At 35.1% G+C, this 18,836-nt stretch overlaps 2 protein-coding genes and 2 long non-coding RNA genes across 5 annotated transcripts; 1 reads left to right on the forward strand and 3 right to left on the reverse strand.

The window, feature by feature from the left end:
* Positions 1–2,192: 2,192 nt before the first annotated feature.
* LOC138857954 (uncharacterized) lies at positions 2,193–3,716 on the reverse strand. Its single transcript, XR_011397202.1, has 2 exons — positions 2,868–3,716; positions 2,193–2,783 (listed from the first exon to the last, which is right to left on the reverse strand). It is a non-coding gene; the product is annotated as an uncharacterized lncRNA (long non-coding RNA).
* A 208-nt stretch (positions 3,717–3,924) lies between these two features.
* LOC106623188 (uncharacterized) lies at positions 3,925–5,611 on the reverse strand. Its single transcript, XM_014242609.3, has 4 exons — positions 5,169–5,611; positions 4,943–5,108; positions 4,353–4,881; positions 3,925–4,257 (listed from the first exon to the last, which is right to left on the reverse strand). Exons 1-4 carry the CDS (start codon positions 5,552–5,554, stop codon positions 4,079–4,081), a joined length of 1,260 nt encoding a protein of 419 aa, XP_014098084.1. The 5' UTR covers positions 5,555–5,611; the 3' UTR covers positions 3,925–4,078.
* A 1,964-nt stretch (positions 5,612–7,575) lies between these two features.
* Positions 7,576–9,288, reverse strand: LOC106623187 (uncharacterized). 2 transcript variants are annotated; one of them, XM_036377331.2, is made up of 5 exons: positions 9,209–9,288; positions 8,721–9,135; positions 8,489–8,654; positions 7,901–8,426; positions 7,576–7,833 (listed from the first exon to the last, which is right to left on the reverse strand). In XM_036377331.2, exons 2-5 carry the CDS (start codon positions 9,104–9,106, stop codon positions 7,655–7,657), a joined length of 1,257 nt encoding a protein of 418 aa, XP_036233224.1. In that variant the 5' UTR covers positions 9,107–9,135; positions 9,209–9,288; the 3' UTR covers positions 7,576–7,654. The 2 variants fall into 2 exon arrangements, with proteins under 2 accessions (XP_036233224.1, XP_036233225.1); XM_036377332.2 differs by lacking the exon at positions 9,209–9,288 and having other exon boundaries at positions 8,721–9,174.
* Positions 9,289–17,207: 7,919 nt separating this feature from the next.
* On the forward strand, positions 17,208–17,896 carry LOC118683703 (uncharacterized). The gene is made up of 3 exons (XR_004979541.2): positions 17,208–17,402; positions 17,456–17,613; positions 17,669–17,896. It is a non-coding gene; the product is annotated as an uncharacterized lncRNA (long non-coding RNA).
* The last annotated feature ends 940 nt before the right edge of the window (positions 17,897–18,836 follow it).

Here is an 18,836-nt window from a genome sequence, read left to right on the forward strand (position 1 = left end):
GTCCAGTACGTTGAAATTTTGTAATTATAATACAAATGTAAGAACAATATCATTTCGTTATCCCTCAGCATTTGCAGCTTGTGCAATAATTGTGTCAGTTAAATTTTTCTGCATAAAATCTTTTAGCCACACAAATTTCTGCACACAACTTGCTGACCAAAAAGTTCTTGACACATTTTCAATCTCAGTAATAACGCTGTCAATAATTCATATTATAATCGAATCTGCTGCAGTGAAAATAAAATCAGTTGCACAGCTCTAAAAATATAACTAAAGTAGAAATTAATACAAAAAAAGCAATAGAAGGCTTTGGACGCAAATAGTAAGAGTGTCAAAATCGCGCGTATTTGCTCTGTAATGCACCGCTACGTCGTGGCCATTGAAAAAAAAATTGAAGACATGCTAACAATGGCACAGATGACGGCGAACACTTCTTTAGATACTCAAGTAATGACAAATTATTAAAAAAAATTCTGTTATTTACATTACTTGAATGTGTGTTAGTTTTGCATTTTTTTTTATAAGATTTCAATTTTAATTTTGACTATTTTTCGCTACTCTTTGGAAATACGTAGAAAATGCAACTCATTTTTTGCTGTCACCATGAGAAGTGGCATTTGCGCGTGTAAAATGCGCGATTGAGCTTTTAAATTCAAACTATTTGCGTCAGCTCACTGCCACCCGCTTTGCGCCCTTTCGAGTTCACATTCCTGACTGCAGACAAAATCATCAATATAACTTTTTGCTCCTGCAAAAATGCGAAGCCGCTACTTTAGCAACGACATCACTGCATGCTGCAACAACGCACACACCTACCCATATGTACGGAAGTGGCCACCTGTATTCGTACAGTATGGGTTAGTTTCAGCGTAGTCTAAGCATTTAACGGCGGGAATTCAATTACTAAAGTTTTGACAGTGAAAAATTTCAAACTCACTTGTGTCATTGGTTTTGCGTGGAATCGTGTGGCACACGCGTGTAAATGTGTATGTACAGCAGATATACACAGGATTGTTAACACAACTTCATTCAAGTTTCAAAACGCATCTCTATATATTTATAGAGTTTATAAAGGAGGAAGTAAAGAACCAAAAGCAACTTATAGAATATCGAACAGCAAATAGCATAAGGAGGCTCGGGTAATTCATTCATCACTCACCGAAGCGACACGTGCTCGCCACTAAAATACAATACCAGTTATTACATATTCAGCAGAGATACATATCTATGATAAACTCAACTAGAATAACGAAATTAATTTTGTGAGGACCATGGGGACCATACCTCGGTTAGTTGCAAGTGTATAAAAATGGGGCCGTTTTTTTTTTTTTGCAAGCTAATGATGTAAAAGAGGACTGATTTTTTTAAAGTGAAGCCATGAACTGCACAATTTCTTAGTTGAAGGCTTTAATAACTTGTTTAAAGTTTGATAGGGCAGGAGAAATTTAATTATTTTGCGCAAATGATGTGCATGTTTAATAGCAATTGACATTAATTAGCATTATTTTAATAGATGCGTATGATGCTTATTGATTTTATTGCTAATTAAACCACAAATTAATTTTATTATTTTTCTCAAACACAGAAATGTAATTACTTGGCTCTTCACCGCCGCCTCTCTCTTATTGATTGCCTCTATTCACACCTCATTCTATGATCTACTTGTCAATTCAGTCATCCACACTTTCTATTTGGGTTTCAAGTCTTTGTATAGAAATTAATTTGAGAAATCAACAAGCCACAAGCCAGACAGATAAAGAATTAGCAGGCGTATAACCACGGAAGGGACACCAAGCAGTCAACCGATTCACAACACTCAAGCGAATTAATTTAATTTTGATTTTCGATTTATCTTTGTTAAACATTCCAATTAAAGCAATTCTAATTGCATTATGCTAGTGGCGATTCATCAGCCAATGCTGTCTCCAAACGACTACGTAAACGAGTAATCAAACAAATCGACGCTCCAAACAAAAAGCGTTTGCATTTCAAATTGATTTTCAAGCAATAGCATTGGTTCTCCCAGCAGCTGCAGAGTAAAGCAAAGAAAGTTTACAAAGACCTTTAAACTGTAGTATTCAAAGCATTGGCTTTTCTGCAACGAGCAAACAAGTTGCGGTTTTTCAAAATTATTTTTTAAGCTGCCGTACTTAAATGATCTTTTGAAACAATGTGGGCAAAGCACTTGAAAATACATAAACAAAAACAACAAAGTCGGAATATATTCAGTTATATTTTAAATTTGGTTTACACATACACTTTAAACTGTTATTTCCATCTATTTATATTTATTTAGCCTTAATTCTATAACAATAAAGCGAAATAGATATATCGCATCTACGGCGTGTCTTAACTTCCGTTTTCATTGTGTATCTTCTTACAAGGAGTATGTATGTATCTCTTGTGTGAAAATAGTTCTTATACCTACATAGCTGTCATTTTCTTTTGCGTTTTTCTACCCTTTTCATTAATGCACATGTTGAGTTTCTGTTACGCTTTAGCTGCAGCTTCGTTTTCAAGAGCTGAAGCGCTGATATGTTGAAAGCAACTTTGGGGCATAATCAATCTTGTTGTCTGTAACAATGGTTGCACCTAACGCCATAGCCACTCAACTACGGCGGTTGCTTGAATACCGTTGCACGAGCTCATAAGTATACACATCCATATTGCCAAAGATAAATCTTCTGGTGCCACTTCCGGTAGCAAAGTTAAGATACCACGCATACTGAAATAGGTGGCTGCAACTTTCTCGGCCACGGTGGGAATAGTGGGTGCACGGAAGGCTAAAAACAATTGTATTATATTTGCTTGGTTTGTAGTTTTCTTAGTTATAAAGATAAAATGAAAAACTAAAAAAAAAAATTCACCTGCAAACGTAATGAACGAAGTTTAAGGTATTACATTACTTGTGGTGTATAGCTTGCGCTGTTTTTTTGCTTGTTTATATTGTATTATTCTGCGAGTACCTGTCCGCCGGATGTGCTTGTCTTCCACAGCAGGCGTTAAATGTTGCACCTTGCCTTAACAAGCGTAACAAACTGTTTACTTATTTCGCCGCATTCAGCGCAGACAATTTTCTTAGGAGTTTTCATTACTAGCTAAAGGAAATTGGGTAGTAAATAGAAGATTGCTTGAGCGCAGCTTACCGTTATTCCTTATGGTGCTTGCGGTGAAGAATTTTAATAATTATAGTGCGCTGAATAGTAAGGTAAGGACCAAGTGTTCCAGATCATGATTAATGTTGCGTTTCTAATTTTACTTCAGTGGCTTTATTAAAACTGACAAGTACCTCTTACTTAGTATCGCAATGTATATCACTCATAGAGGTCTAGACCAAAAAGTGCTATAAAATCAATGTTCAAGTGATGGTTGAATTGTTTATAAAATAAGAATAAAACGTTAACTTCAGCTGTACCATAACTATAATACATATGAGGCAGATTGCAGCGGGCAATAATTTGTATCGAACTGCGTGATGACGTTTTGACGTCAATTAAAAAAGTTTTCTATACAAGAATTAGTTTTTGATGGCTCCGTTTAAATAGCAGCTATATGCTATAGAGAGCACCGATGTCGAGTTCCGACAAAAGGGTAGCTTCTTGCAAAAAAGCAGAATTACCCAAAACTTCAGATCGATATCGCAAAAACTGAACGACTAGTTCGTCGACTGAGCTCGTCACGCTGATCATTTATTAATACATAAGTATACTTTGTTACGTCTCCTTCTAGGCGTTACAAACTTCGTGTCAAACTAACTAGGGTTCGAACCATAATGGTATCACAGCTTGTTTTTCTAATCGCTTGAATTTCAAAAGCTTTCATTCTGGGCTACTCTTTACATCAGTTATGTCCAAACGCAAATGTGCCGCTTTCAAATATTATTAATCGGTAATATATAATACTATATATTACAAAATTTGGTACTTAATTGGTTTATGTCAAGTTTTTTTTTTTTAATATTTTTTGCCTCACGAACTTTATTGCTTACAATGCATGCCTTAATAAAGCTAACACTGATTTACACTTAAATCATGGACATATTTATCACCTTTAAGAAGCTTACAATTTAAAATTTGTATTAAATATCGAGATAACCCAAATGCAAATAGTTCGGAATAATCTGCAGCAACTCGTCGAGATATTCTTTGTCATACATTTTAAGAGCGCACTCGTTGTCGCTTAGCATCATTTCTTGTGAAAGCTCTCCTCGACAAAATTTGGGCCACATCGGAAGGAAGGTGGTCATCATCAGCAGTTCTTTCAAAAGAAAATAAAAAGCGTGCATACAACGATTGTCGATCTAAGTACGATTGGCGATCTAAGCGAAAACCTTGGAAGTTTTGCGCACTTACCTGTAAATCTGTGACGGAACAAGTTCTGCCGAAATTTGACCAAAGTCGGTGAGGGGCCATCATATCCTATTTTCTCAAGAGTTTCCTTGAAAATCGTGAAATAGTAATGCAGCAATTCAGCTGTTCGCGGACGCAACTTACCATCCAATAACATAAATTTGGAGTATATCAAATCACTCGTTATTGGACCAACATGAGAAAATTGATAGTCCAAGAGCATAACGTCCTCAAATCTTCCGGTATCTGGATTATGCTTGAACATCATATTCTTCATATGGTAATCACCATGATTGAGCACATAATAAGCGTCATCAAGCGGCGAAACCCAATATTCTGTATAGGAAGAAACTGCCGCGTCTAGCAGATCCACTTTTTCATAAAGTTTTTCGAAAGTCGGCAAATATTCCTTTAATTCTGGTGTTTTTCGCATGAAAGCCATAAATTTTTTCGTTCCGTTTAAGAAAAACGGATTATTCCTAATATCCCGCGAGAAGAAACTGGTGCGGTATTCATCGAAGTAGTGTGGCTCCTAAATGTCGTTTTGTAAGCAGAATTATCAGATCAAATTCAAGTTTGTCTTCAGCAGTTACCTCTTTTATTATTTTGTGGCTGATCGCATGCCATTTGGCTATTTTGGCGTAAGCGGCTTTCACTTCTTCCTCATTCGCAAAACGTCCACGCAATACATTGTAACCCAATGGCACGATATCCTCGAAAACGATGAGCTTGTGTGGCGACAATGCATGGTAAAGCACTCTTAGAAGCGTAAAATAAATTCTAACTCCCTTATGTTTTACTATATCCATATGTACTTACGGGGCTTTTAGCGTTGTGTTATCACCAATATCTCGCAGTTGTTTTTCAAAGCGTGGCAGTACACGTGTATACATACCAATCTCGATTTCGAATATGTCATACTTCTTCAACATATTTTTTTTGAAGCCTTCGACTTCTGGCATTGTTTTGATAATCATCGATTTGCTTTTCTCTGCACCCTCTAACCGATACTCCACAAATGCACGAAACATTATGCTGGCATAGTGGTCACCCTTAACAGTGGCGGGACTGATTTTGAAATTTTTCAACTCCAGATCATTTGCATTTCGCTCGCAATTCTGCAGTACTTTTGTAAAAAACTCACTATCCAACCATTTTGGCGGCTGCAGCTCATCTTCATTGTAGTCTTCGGCTTTAGGTCTCATATTGTCAAAAATTGCTAGCCAGTGTTTAGTTGTCGACCGCTCTGCGTACTTTGTGATCTGCAGTTAAACGAACAGTGCTTTAAATACTAAAACACAGAGCGCTGAATGCAGTTTCTCTCAAATGACCAAACAAGATTTTATAATTACATATGATAATTACTCTAAACATTCTATGTAATGAAGTGGAAATAGAGACATTAAAAGTAGTTAGGTGCTTTTTCGTTTTGTTTTTGTTTTTTTTTGGTGCGGTTATCACAACCTTAAGTGATATATTATACTTATGTAAATACGCTGAAATGGGTATAGTTTTTAATTTATCGCTAAAGTGCTTGGTATATATAAATATTGAGTTCGAGTACCGTTTGCACAGCTATCCGATGGGCCTCTCTGAGTATTGCAACTACTTGTAAACTTAAAAGCATATATCGGATTATGCCACTATATATTATTTGTAAAGTCGGGTTTTAGATAGTTATTACCGCAATGTGTTGCAAATATTTAAATAACTAAATTAAATAAACATTTAATTAACTAAATTTCTCTTCGGTCGGCAATCAAATGAAATGTGGGGATTTTACTTTTATTATTGTGGGCTAGCTAGATTATTCTGACAAATTTACATATACACGTGTGTATACATGGCAGTTATGATAGATCTTTAATTAGTTTATATATGACAGTAATTATTCTACAATAAAAAGACGGGGTGCCCAGGCGTGTTTCTAACTATATGCTTCCTATCTAGTTTGCATACGACGTTAGCATAGAGAAAATAAGATTATTCAACAAAAACAAAATGCGGTAATTATTTCAAACACAGTTTAGGTTGTGTCAAGCAGCAACGCATTTAATCATTATTTAGAATACAACTGCGCTACGTGTATGGTAGACTTTGTGCCTAAATGATGAACTGATTGCTAAAAAAAATACTTATTTTTCAATCACTTGTGTCATGGAAGTGTTAAACATTCCATATATTCCTTAACAAAAGTATGGAATTTGGCAAAATTTAGACAATATTTAAATTTGCCGCCATTCTATCTCGATTAGTTTTAGGTGATACAAATAATCATTAGGTGAACAAAACTATGGTATAAAACTAAAAAGGAAGCATTACAAGATAGAACAACGTATCTTCATTGTTGAACAACATTTCAAAAATTATGAAAGTTCGAAAATTTCATACGAAATATGGACGGAAGAGTGTTTTAACTTTGTCAATTGTGAAGAGATTAATTGAAAAATTCGGGAAGATAGAATTCGTTGGAGACTACAAACACACTGGTCGTCCAAACACAAGTCGTTCAAATGACAATATCGCAGCAGTGCATGAGAGTGTCGGTGACAATTCAGGAACTTCAATTCCGTGTCGAATTGCAAATTTCTAGAAGCTCTCTATATTCACGGAAGATCTGTGTCTCATTGCTTACAAACTTCAATGAACAAATAATCAAATGGAACCATAACTATTCGAGCGCACAGATACAGATACAAAGAAAGCAAAGACCATTATTAACTGTACTTTCCAATAACATTACAGTTGAACTTTATCTTATAATAAACATTTAAAATATGCATTTAAGTATAAAATAAAAAGTAAAGATTATTTCATTGATTACAGATTACTTTCGCTAATTAGGCTTCTTTGATATTTTCCTGATAGAATCAATTCACTTGTTTGCTAAAATTATTTCATAATTATTATACTTGTAGGTAAATAAAATTTATTTAATTTTTTTTTTCTTTTTCAAATACGCATTCGTCCTATATACACACAAGACAAGACAAGTTAACTTCAATTGTACCGAAATAAGAATAGCTTTCATAAATAAAAAAGTATTCCATACTCAGAACTTGCATTTGATTGGTCAGATATAGTGGTCCGATATTGGCTGTTCCGACAAACGAGCAGCTTCTTGAAAAGAGAAAAGCATTTTTCCAATCCTAGAACCTGACACTCAACACTCACTACAAGTGACTAATTTCGACTTCAAATGATTCAAATGAAAAATAACATGAACTCAATTTGAAAATATACATCATAATTATAATGATTGCTATAAATTTGTAGTAATTTGGTTTTTATTGTTGTCATGACAATTATTCCTCCAAATAGCCTAAATGCAGGTAACGTGGTAAAACGTGCTCCAAATATTTTATATAATCCTTAGAGTTGTACAGAGAGCGCCGATATTCGTCGGATGTCATCATGTCTTCCATGTCAGCCTTTTCATTCAATGCGTACCACAAAGGCAAAAATGTCACCAAAAGGAAAAGTTCTAGTAAAAATAGTATGACGTTCATATGTGAACAATTTGAAAAGGCGTTTTAGTGCTCGGCACTTACCCAAATTTTTATGGCGCATGTACTGGTGTCTTATCTGCATAAGTGTCGGTGAAGTGCCCTTAAAACCGATATTGGCTAAAGTATCTTTGAAAATAGTATAATAGTAGTACAACAGTGCTGGAAAATCTAAGCGTAAGTTTTCATCTAATAAACAGTAAATGGAATATATCAAATCATTGACATTCGGACCCACGTAACAAATTTGGAAATCCAAAAGCATAACATTCACCATTTCATCACTTTCATTTTGATGTTTAAACATCATATTTTTGCCATGAAAATCACCATGAGAAAGAACATAGCATGCGCCCTCTTTCGGCGATTCACGGTACTCGGCATAAGATTCGCGACAACTTTCCAGGAGCTTGGGTTTCAATTGCTCAAAATATGGCAAATAAGCGTGTAAAGAAGGTGTTTTTCTCAGTAGATCTACGAAATTTATTATACCGCTAGTCATAAATGGCTCATTGGCTATGTTGGACATGTTGAATACGCCCCTCTGAAATTCGTCAAAATACTGCGGCTCCTGCAAATAAATTGGAAAATATATTTAATAAGCCTTTGCAAATTTTCTAGTATTAGAAGAACCTCTAGATTGATTTTGTAACTGATGGCATGCCACTTGGCCAACATAGCATAGGCTGCTTTCACTTCTTTTTCGTTCAGAGTTCGATCACGCACTACCTCATAGCCGGCGGACACTAGGTCTTCAAAAACAATTACTTTCTTAGGCATCAAAGCGCTGTATAAGCACCTGAAATTATTTGTTCATTTAGTTGTATGTGAAATCGAACAAGTTTGTTCATTGTGAAATACTAACGGTACTTTCAGCACTGTATTATCACCAGAGTCGCGCAAGATCTTTTCGAAGCGCGGTAGAACCTTAGTATACATGTTTATTTCCTTTTCAAAAATATCCGTCTTGCCTAGCATCTCCTTCTTATGTCCATCGCTTTCTGGCATAGTTTTCAAAATCACAGATTTGGTTTTGCGAACACCGTTCACTTGAAATTCCAGCAGCGCACGAAATATCACGCTCGCATAGTGATCACCCTTCATGGAAGCTGGTGAAATGCTCACATTCACAATTTCTATTTTGCTTGTTTTCTGCTCACAGTTCTTTAGCACTTTCAAGAAAAAATCTGTGTTCATCCATTCGGGCGTCTGCAGCTCATCGGCATTGAAGTCATCGGAGTTTCCGGTCATGCTCTATTACTCGTTTCCGTTTAATTGCGCTTGAATACAACGTGAATTGAAAGCATTCTAAAACTTAACTGAACGTAAATTATAATTTTACTAGTAACTTACAAACAATAATTTCCTAAACATTAATGCACATGAGCATTCGTTGATAAGCGATAACGTAAACTATTTAACTTCAAAAGTGCAAATACAAATATTGGTATATACTTACGTTCCACGTGTAATTATGCCGTTGTGTTCCACACACATTCAGGACTGATCTTATGAGTGTCTAAGATTTAATAGCGTGTTAAATGAGCTCAGAGAGTGAGGATTACAAGAGAGGCCTTAATCGTATTGTTATATTATATTTGACATACGCTGATAGTAGCGGGTGTAACCTAGCTATGTACTAAATAATTGTGTACTTTACTAGAAATATTGATTAGATGTTTTTTGCTGTAGTACTTTTTAAAATAATTAGTTTCTGAAAATGTAATTTCTAAAATATATTATATTAGGTGTATTCAGACCAGCTTTGTCAATTCGTTAGTCGATATTCGATAGTTTTTTACGTACATTTTTAACTTCCCGCTAAGAAAATTGAAAATTTTCTAAAAATCGGGAAGATATTGGTTTCACCCCATTTTGCAAAAATCGAGTTCTCAACAGATCTCGACGTTTTGAGGGTCGAGGAAACTTCCCCGAACATTTCTACGATGATGTCCGTATGTCTGTATGTATGTGTGGATGTATGTGTGTGGATGTATGTGACCCTCTTATAACTTTTAAACGGCTCAACCGATTTGAATAAACTAAACGGCATTCCAAAGGGTTTCATTGCGCTTGAATTTCGTGTGAGTTTGGACCCAATCGGACCAGTTGATTTTGAGAAATCTCAAAAATAAAAATTTTGAAAAATCGTTTTTCGTTCGACTTGACCGATCGACACCAAAAACTAATCAGTTCTAAACCTTGAAAAAACACATCGTTTGCCGCAAACCGGGTCGAAATCGGTTGATTTACTTGCGAGATATTGAAAACGAAAAATTTCGAAGAGCTCAAAAGCAGTGAAAAAAGCGAAATTTGAACGTTAGCGTATGAAATTAGCGGGAAGTTGCAGGGATGGCCCTTGAGGCCAACCGTTTTCCACATTTTTTTTTGTAAAATTAACGAACTATCGTTCTACCGAGTAACGAAGTACCCGCTTGGCAAAGCTTGATAATTTTTTTGTTACTTGGTAACATCAAATGTTTGTTTTGTGTCGTTGCCTAAAAAGTTCATTTTATTCATTGCGAAAAAATACTACATTTTCTGCGCGCAACAAAATCTCTTTTGAGACAAAATATACCACACTACTGTGATAGAGCAAAAAGTATGTTCATAGCTAGGTGTTTTAACGATTTACCAACTAACGAATTATCAGCTTTGAATAGCTTAGAAGTTGGGAATATGCTAATTTAAAGTTTGTGCCTGAAAAAATTGGTTCCGAGCGAAATAAAGAAGAAATAAATGCAAAAGTAAAACGTATTCGCTCGGACAGAGCAGATCTACTATGTCCAAATACTTGTATATCTTCAAATTGTCTTTGTCATAAAATTTTATTAAAGTATTAATATAGCAGTAACAGAAAGTACGATAACCTCCTTACTACCTTCGGTACAATAAGCGTATGGAAAGTCTATGCATATAAGTTAGATTAACTTATCAAAAAATATGGGCTGAAGGAATCATTGGCCATATTTCTACAAAAATAAAGTCGGCCAGCTTTTGGTGAGCGCACTCTATCGCGTCGTACGCATGCGGTGTGCGCGCCAAGATCGTGCGATTCACAACCGCTGATAAGCGCGCGACCACTGACGGCTTCGAAGAAACTATACAGCACGATATTGCTGACATATGACCCGAATTGCGATTTCTTGCTCGAATTAGTTTTTAAAACATAATGGCTAGCCCTAATGTTTATAATAAAGATAACTTCTTAATTATAACATTAAATTAAATCTTATTTCTTCTTAAAACCCAAATGTCTAAACAAAACACCCTTTACTTAAAAACTGTCAAATATAAATTTGTAATAGTTTTTAGTTTTACTAATTTATTTTTTTATACTCTCGCAACATGTTCCACAGAGCATAATAGTTTTGTTGTTGGTAACACCTAATCGAAATGGATATACTTATAGAGTTATGTATATATATCTCCGGATGACGAGCAGAGTTGAATTGCGGTGACTGTTTGTCCGTCCATTTGTCCGTATAAGCGATAACTTGAGCAACAATTGAGATAGTTTGATAAACTTGGTAAACGTATTCCCTAACACTCTGAGGAGGTTAACTAAAGAAACTGAAGGAAACTGCTTCTGGGCCTAACCAATTACCAGATTATAAACTGGTCGGCTGCACACGAACTTAGCCATTCCTTACTTGTTTATTGCTGATTTAATTTTCCGGTACTTATGATTGACCATTACTACGTGTTTTATCTTATCATCACACCTGAAGACGATCTATTTTCAGTTATATATATATGCAGTGATATCAAGTACTATTGCAATTATCTTTTGGTTGAGTCAACAATATAGTATAAATTACTGTTTGCTATTTAATTTCACAATGTTTTATTAGTAAAATACGTTTCTTAATTGTTTGGTTGTATCATGGTATATATGTATTATTGTTTTATCATTTCACAATGCTTTTTTTATATATTAAATAATAACGGATTTCTATTTAGAACTTCTTTTTTTACACTTTTTTGGAAAAGTTTCTCTATTTATTTTTAAATAAAAAAATGCTGCAAATTTCAGCCATTTTTTTAGTAGACTGACCATGGGAAGCATACAATTTTAGTACTATTGAGTGGCGGCCGTATATTCAAATAACACAACAGATGATTATAATCGTTTACGACAAAATAAAATATTAATTCAAGAATAAAACAAGTAAAGAATCGCTAAGTTCGGATGTAACCGAACATGTCATACCCTTGCAATTTCCAAGAAGCAATGTTGCGAAAGAATTCAATATTTATTATTCGACGAAAATTACTTTATTATAAAATCATACACAAATGAGATATTTCTGATCTTAACTTAAACGAAGAGGCTAAAATTAATATATTTAATTGATGTGCAAAACGTCAAACAGAAGCTCGCAATTGATGATATTAGATATATAAGATTAAGACCAAGGTCTAGACCAACTCCATTCATGTTCAGCGCTAAACCAATAATATAATATGATTTTTAATAATATAATAATTGTATTTTATTTCGGATTTATCTATTGTTGGCAACACTACTTTACATTACAGAATTAGATGCCTTCTGAGTTTCATTTGAGTACCTGACATACCGCTAACAATATTTAGTTAGTAAAGTCAACCGGATGTATGATAACCCTGATATTAGTTATATGGGAGCTAGGGCAAGTTTACACCCGATTTTATTCATTTTAAGCACAGAGATACACCGTTAAGAGAACAACAGGCTCATTCAATTTAATCAAGATAACTCACATATTGACCGATATGTGTGGTATAAAGTCAGCCGGAAGTGCGAAAATTTTTGTATTAGGTATATGGTGGCTATATATTGGTATTATTTTTTTTATTAAATTTTTACTTTTAGGTACAAGCATATATGTATGTATGTATGTATACAATAATATATAAGTGGTTTATAATGGATAATTATATTCATATGTGGGATTTATTAAGGAAATATTTTTTTATGGATAATGTAGTAAATTTGTGCATAAATCATTGCAATATAATAAACTTGTCACGCATAGATAATATAAGTACATGAATACAGTATGTACAAGTTAGATACAAAGCGGCGAATACTTCTGTAACAACTCTCAAATTATTAACGTAATTTATATTATGTACAGACATTTTAACATATAATAAAAGAGAAGGTCGAAAAGTTGGGTTTCAAATACGTAAATGTTTAAATTTTAACACATCTGTTTTTATTTTAATGATGATATCCATGCTGAACTGCTAACTCACCCTAATAGGCAGCCGATTATATATCGGCCAGTGATATCGATCATTAGAAAGTCGCACGAGTGGTGTTGCAATAATATTCTTGGTCCACTACTCACTCAGGAGTATCCTAAGTATCGTACAAACATTCCGGGCCATTGTCGAAATTCACTATATAGGTATATTGGGACTGGACAAGGACCGAGCAGATATTAATATAATTTAAAAAATATTTTCACGCATTGTGCAATATATTTAGAATAAAATCTGCCAAAATAACGAAAATAATTACATATATGTATAGTGTACGGGAGCTGGGATAATGTGTGGACCGATTACACCCATTTTGTGCTTTAAGCTACAGTTTATCCGTTGTCGTACATTTACGTTTGGTACTCTATCTTACATATTGACTGATAGGTACGGTATAAAGCCAAAAGAGAGTTTGAAATTCTTAGATTAGGTATATGCGGGATAGCGAACACAATATTTTCGGGTGCTGATATGGTACCTAGTTTCAGCAAACTGTCTTAATTTTGCTCTAGTTATCGCTTACACGGTCGAATGGACGGGCAGACAGTCGCCCTAAATCATTTTTGACCCGGTCTAATAATTTTTATATTTATAAAGCTTCATATAATTTATTGATGTTCTCTCGCACAATTACATAACAACCTACAAGCACTTCAAATAAGCATAATTCTCTTTCTCTTCTATCCCATATTCCGCCTTTCACCTCCTTCAACTGTTATGCACACACGCCTACACATATACTATGGATTACGCCCGCGGCTTGATAGCAATAAATATTCGTATTTGTAATTTGTGCTCTCTTTGGCTGCAGTTTTCTGCTTCACGCTGATTTCTTATTTCGCTATTGGTGTCGTTGTTGTTGTAGTTATTATTGTTAAGCCTTTTGACTTACAACAATGCGACGGCGATAATTTATGAGTTACATGTGTGAGGATTGTATAGTGGCAGGTAAAAACTGCTGCATAACACGCACGCACACACATATGGGCAGCGAGTGGCTGCCAAGCTGCACAATAATGCTTAACATACATTTGAAAAGAGAATATAAAAACGGCATAGTTAATGTCATCAGCAGCAATATGGCTAACAAATAAGCAAAATAATTGCTGTGCTGGAATAATGCTTTTTATTTATTGATTCAAAATAAATGTATGGCATTTACGGTAAATATCGTATATAATATGGTTTATGTGTATTTTGCTACATATGTATGTGTGTTTGGTGCTCTAACTGAGGTAAAAGTTTCGTTGTATGTAAAATATGTCGGACATGCAAAACAATAAAATACCGTAACATAACTTATGACAGTCAGCACGGGATATGACATGTTGCATATGTACATATACATATGCATGTGCATATTCTGAAAAAACCTCACTACATATATAAGTGGTATGCCTTAATTATTTATACTTATTAATTGATACGATAAAACTGAGTGAAGGAGGCCTGTTACTTTCATTTCCCTGGATACCATAGACAATACATATTGTTGTGAGAATCTCCTAGCTCAGATTGTACAACAAACCGCAAAAAGTGTAAGTGTTTTTGCCACATTTGACTTTTGTAGCGCCTGCATACAGTTCTACCACTGTAGTATTTTAAAAAAAATACGTATATATAGTTATAGCCGTAGAGTCGTGGCAACTGGACTGGTTTAACGAACGACGAAAGTTTAAACGCGTTTTTGTAACTACTTTTTTTAAGTTGGTTGATATGATATCTCAAGTTCTACTTAACCGATACCTTTTGAAATTTAACAGAAATCTTTGTTATACAGCTCTCTATCACGCCAGCCTCGCATTTTAAAAAATTTTAATATTAAGTATGTTTAAAAAACTTGAAAGAGTCAAAAAAAGTGCATAAAAATTATTTTTTTCAAGTCGACGCCATATCGTGATTTTTTTTCTTTCAATCCGAATCAATCCGATAGGGTCATCTTTACAAATGAAGAATTTTTCGATTTATTTGTTTTAGATCTCGAGAAGGGCTGGAATCATGTCAACCAGGTAGCACCGTTAATCCACCGACCTGTAGTTCAACGATTCTTTATACTCTCGCAACCTGTTGCTACAGAGTATAATAGTTTTGTTCACCTAACGGTTGTTTGTATCACCTAAAACTAATCGAGTTAGGTATAGGGTTATATATATATAAATGATCAGGATGAAGAGACGAGTTGAAATCCGGGTGACTGTCTGTCCGTCCGTCCGTCCGTCCGTCCGTGCAAGCTCTAACTTGAGTAAAAATTGAGATATCTTTATGAAACTTGGTAGACATGTTTCTTGGTACCGTGAGACGGTTGGTATTGCAGATGGGCGTAATCGGACCACTGCCACGCCCACAAAACGCCATTAATCAAAAACAAATAACTTGCCATAACTAAGCTCCGCAATAAGATACAAGACTGTTATTTGGTAGACAGGATCACATTAGGGAGGGGCATCTGCAGTTAAAACTTTTTTTTAAAAAGTGGGCGTGGTCCCGCCTCTAATAGGTTTAATGTGCATATCTCCTAAACCGCTAATGCTATAATAACAAAATTCACTGGAAGCAAATGTTTTTAGCACTTCTATTGAAGGTGTGGAAATAGTTGAAATCGGGTGGCAACTCCGCCCACTCCGCCAATAACGGTACTGTTAAAAACTACTAAAAGCGCGATAAATCAAGCACTAAACACGCCAGAGACATTAAATCTTATCTCTGAGATGGTATAAATTGGCTTTATAGGAACCGCGTTCAAAATTAGTCAGTGGGCGTGGCACAGCCCACTTTTAGGTGAAAACCCATATCTTGAGATCTGCTCAACCGATTTCAACCAAATTCGGTGCATAACGTTCTTTTCATGTTTTTATGTCATAGTGCGAAAATAGGCGAAATCGGACTACAATCACGCTTACTTCCCATGTAACACCATTTTCAATTCCATCTGATTCTTTCACTTTCCACTATGCAAATTTTTGCAAAAAATTGTCTAAATCGAACCAAAACTGTTCAAACCCCTAAGTACTAAATATGTGGACCCCAGTGCCTATAGTTGACCTTCTACCGAAAATATCAGTCAATCCACAAAGAAATCTCAAACGAGTATACCATTTGACTTTGCGAGAGTATAAAATGTTCGGTTACATCCGAACTTAGCCCTTCCTTACGTGTTAATATTTTATATTGCTTTTTTTTTTTAATATTCTTTAAATGCCAATAAAAATCATATACAAAAAGGGATGGTAAAATTTGTTTTCCTTTTTTTATCTTAGCCCGAAAAATAACTAAAATTTAGGAGTCTACACCAGTATAGCCGCTTAATATGATGGAAGTTTACGGTGAACGTGCCAAAAGTGATTCGCACGATTTTAAAGTGGTGATTTTGGCTTGGATCCGGAAAAATTACCTGGACAACCAAAAAAATTGCAGATGAAGAATGTTAGCATTACGCAATGAAGATTATTGCTAAACGCCTGAAGAATTCGCAGATTCTTTGGTAGTCGCGCATAATATACTATTGTAACTATTTTTCTTAAAAATATATAATAATTTTTCCAACACATGCATCTCTGCTTCACTTGCCTCGCACTTGTATAGCAACTGTTCTGTCAGTAGACTTCTGTACACAAGCAAGTTGGAAGCGAATTGTACAAAAATGCTAAAATTGACGTTTTAGCTGCCAAATTCTTGATGTGTAAGTATGTGTGTATATGTGTTGCTAGGTTCTTAGTGCTGTTGTCATTGCTGCGATTGGCATTTGGACACTTGTCATAACACAATAGACCATTTGAAGATCACACTCTAGTCATATGCTAATTTTAGCACAACTTCAAATAGTATTGATGGCATTGGCTTTGCTGCCTATTTCTTCGGCACCGTTTAGGTAGAAATACAAACACCTGCTACTGATTGCCAATTTCTGTATGATAATTTGGAAAATGGTAAACATAGATTGAATACCAGCGAGTTTAAGTAAGTAAAAAGAATAAATAAATTCTTCTAGCGCCCATTTTGTTCGAATTTGAAAACCCACTTGAACTAAATAAAATAGACGCACTTAGCGGGACTAAAAGCGATCAAGGGAAATCTTTATTCAAACACCCAGTATTTTTGCGTCACATTGTGTTTATATCCTTTTCCATTTATAATTTTATACAAGCATAATTTTATTGAGCGGGAAAAGCCATTTTGCCGTTCATACTTTTGAAATTGTTGCAAAGGCGTAGCAGTAAGAAAATAGTATTATGAACCATATTCTCACACATTGCGAGAATGACGCCTTTACATCGTGAATACTTACTTGTATATGGTATTAATTGTCGTTGCATTAAGCATTCTCAAGCCAGCAGTTAAATATTCCAGGTCTTTGCCACTGGCTTTTCAGCCAACTTCTGAAAACCGTTACAACAAGTATGCTGAATGAAAAATTACGGGTGTCTCATTGAGAGGAGCTGACACAACCGCTGACTTCATTGTGTCGCAGCAAACGGCGACTTATGGTGTTCCATTAGTGTAACACGGTTAAATTACTTCCTTTATTATGGTGTCGTAATGCTAATGTTGTCTTTTTTTTAGGAGCCAGTGCGTGTGATTCTCGTGGCAGCTGTCGGTTATACCATTTTGTCTTATGCACAAACTCGTCGTAAAAATGCCAGGTCTTTGTGTTTTCATTTTTCGGTTTCGACACTAAATTCTATAACGTTCTCAATTACACGTAACACGTTCTGTCTAAATTTACTACACCTAATGGTCGCCTATACAATATGTGACATAATAAAAGGCAAAATAAATACAAGCTCGGAAGCAGCGATGGTTTTAACTCTCCATTACTTTGGTCAATGTCGAAGTACTTGTGTGGGAGCAGTGCTAATAACAATTCCCTTGTTATATGCTGTCGAGCGGCAAGAGCTGTCGCATATGTACAAAAGTAAAGTTTCATAATCGCGTGATTACTAAAATATTAACAAGCCTAAAACTGTTGACTGCTTCTTGTAAAATATTTCGCCCTCACTAATCCACCTTCATTTGTCACGTATACAGTTAATCCATATTTGAGCCGAAACTTATGCAATACTAAATAAAAGTTGGTGCTTTGCTTAATCCGTTTCACATTACCACCGTTAAGCATAATCAATAAATTGCAACATCAAAAGTAAAGAATCTCCTATTCATATCCATTGGTAGACTACAACGATATCTGCGTAATTGGCAATATCACTGTTTCTGCGTAGTCCGTACGCATTACTTTTGATGCGAAAGCGCGATTTTAATTGAATAAAACAGGACATTTTGTAGACTCTAATTCTAGATATCTCCACGTTTGATTTTCAGTGAAACCTTAAAACCTTTCGCAAAATTGTTCGCATATTTTCGGTAAATAGTCTGAAATTAGCATCGAAATTTGTTAAGTTTGCCAGGGTAGCAAAAACTGTGTTTGTTTTTGTATTAAAGTAACAAGAAGGCTTTAGCGCTTTTTCGTTTTTTTTTAAAGCTGGAGAAAAGTATTGTATAATGCCAATTTTGGCGCAAGGTCTTACTTTTCTCCTGATTGCAAATATCGCTTCATCTTTGTATGTTTTTGACTTATGCCAGTACACTAAAGCAGCTAATCAGTGAACGTGCCTTAAAGGGTCACATCATAGGTAATGTAACGGGCGTTGAGTTTATTGCATGTTGCAACTTGCAATCTGCAGAAATAAATACGAAATCGGAAAATGAAATTAGCCAACTAGCGGAGCAGTAA

This window comes from Bactrocera oleae, chromosome 2 (assembly GCF_042242935.1).
Source record: "Bactrocera oleae isolate idBacOlea1 chromosome 2, idBacOlea1, whole genome shotgun sequence".
NCBI lineage: Eukaryota > Metazoa > Arthropoda > Insecta > Diptera > Tephritidae > Bactrocera > Bactrocera oleae.

What these genes read in the sequence shown, in the direction of transcription:
- LOC106623188 (XM_014242609.3), bottom strand. Translation starts at nt 5,554, where the DNA reads ATGAGACCTAAAGCCGAAGACTACAATGAAGATGAGCTGCAGCCGCCA. An exon ending in AACACAACGCTAAAAGCCCC is followed by an intron (nt 5,109 to 5,168) that starts GTAAGTACATAT and finishes TACGCTTCTAAG; the next exon opens with AGTGCTTTACCATGCATTGT. An exon ending in GCCACAAAATAATAAAAGAG is followed by an intron (nt 4,882 to 4,942) that starts GTAACTGCTGAA and finishes AACGACATTTAG; the next exon opens with GAGCCACACTACTTCGATGA.
- LOC106623187 (XM_036377331.2), bottom strand. Translation starts at nt 9,106, where the DNA reads ATGACCGGAAACTCCGATGACTTCAATGCCGATGAGCTGCAGACGCCC. An exon ending in AATACAGTGCTGAAAGTACC is followed by an intron (nt 8,655 to 8,720) that starts GTTAGTATTTCA and finishes AAATAATTTCAG; the next exon opens with GTGCTTATACAGCGCTTTGA. An exon ending in CATGCGCCATAAAAATTTGG is followed by an intron (nt 7,834 to 7,900) that starts GTAAGTGCCGAG and finishes TATTTTTACTAG; the next exon opens with AACTTTTCCTTTTGGTGACA.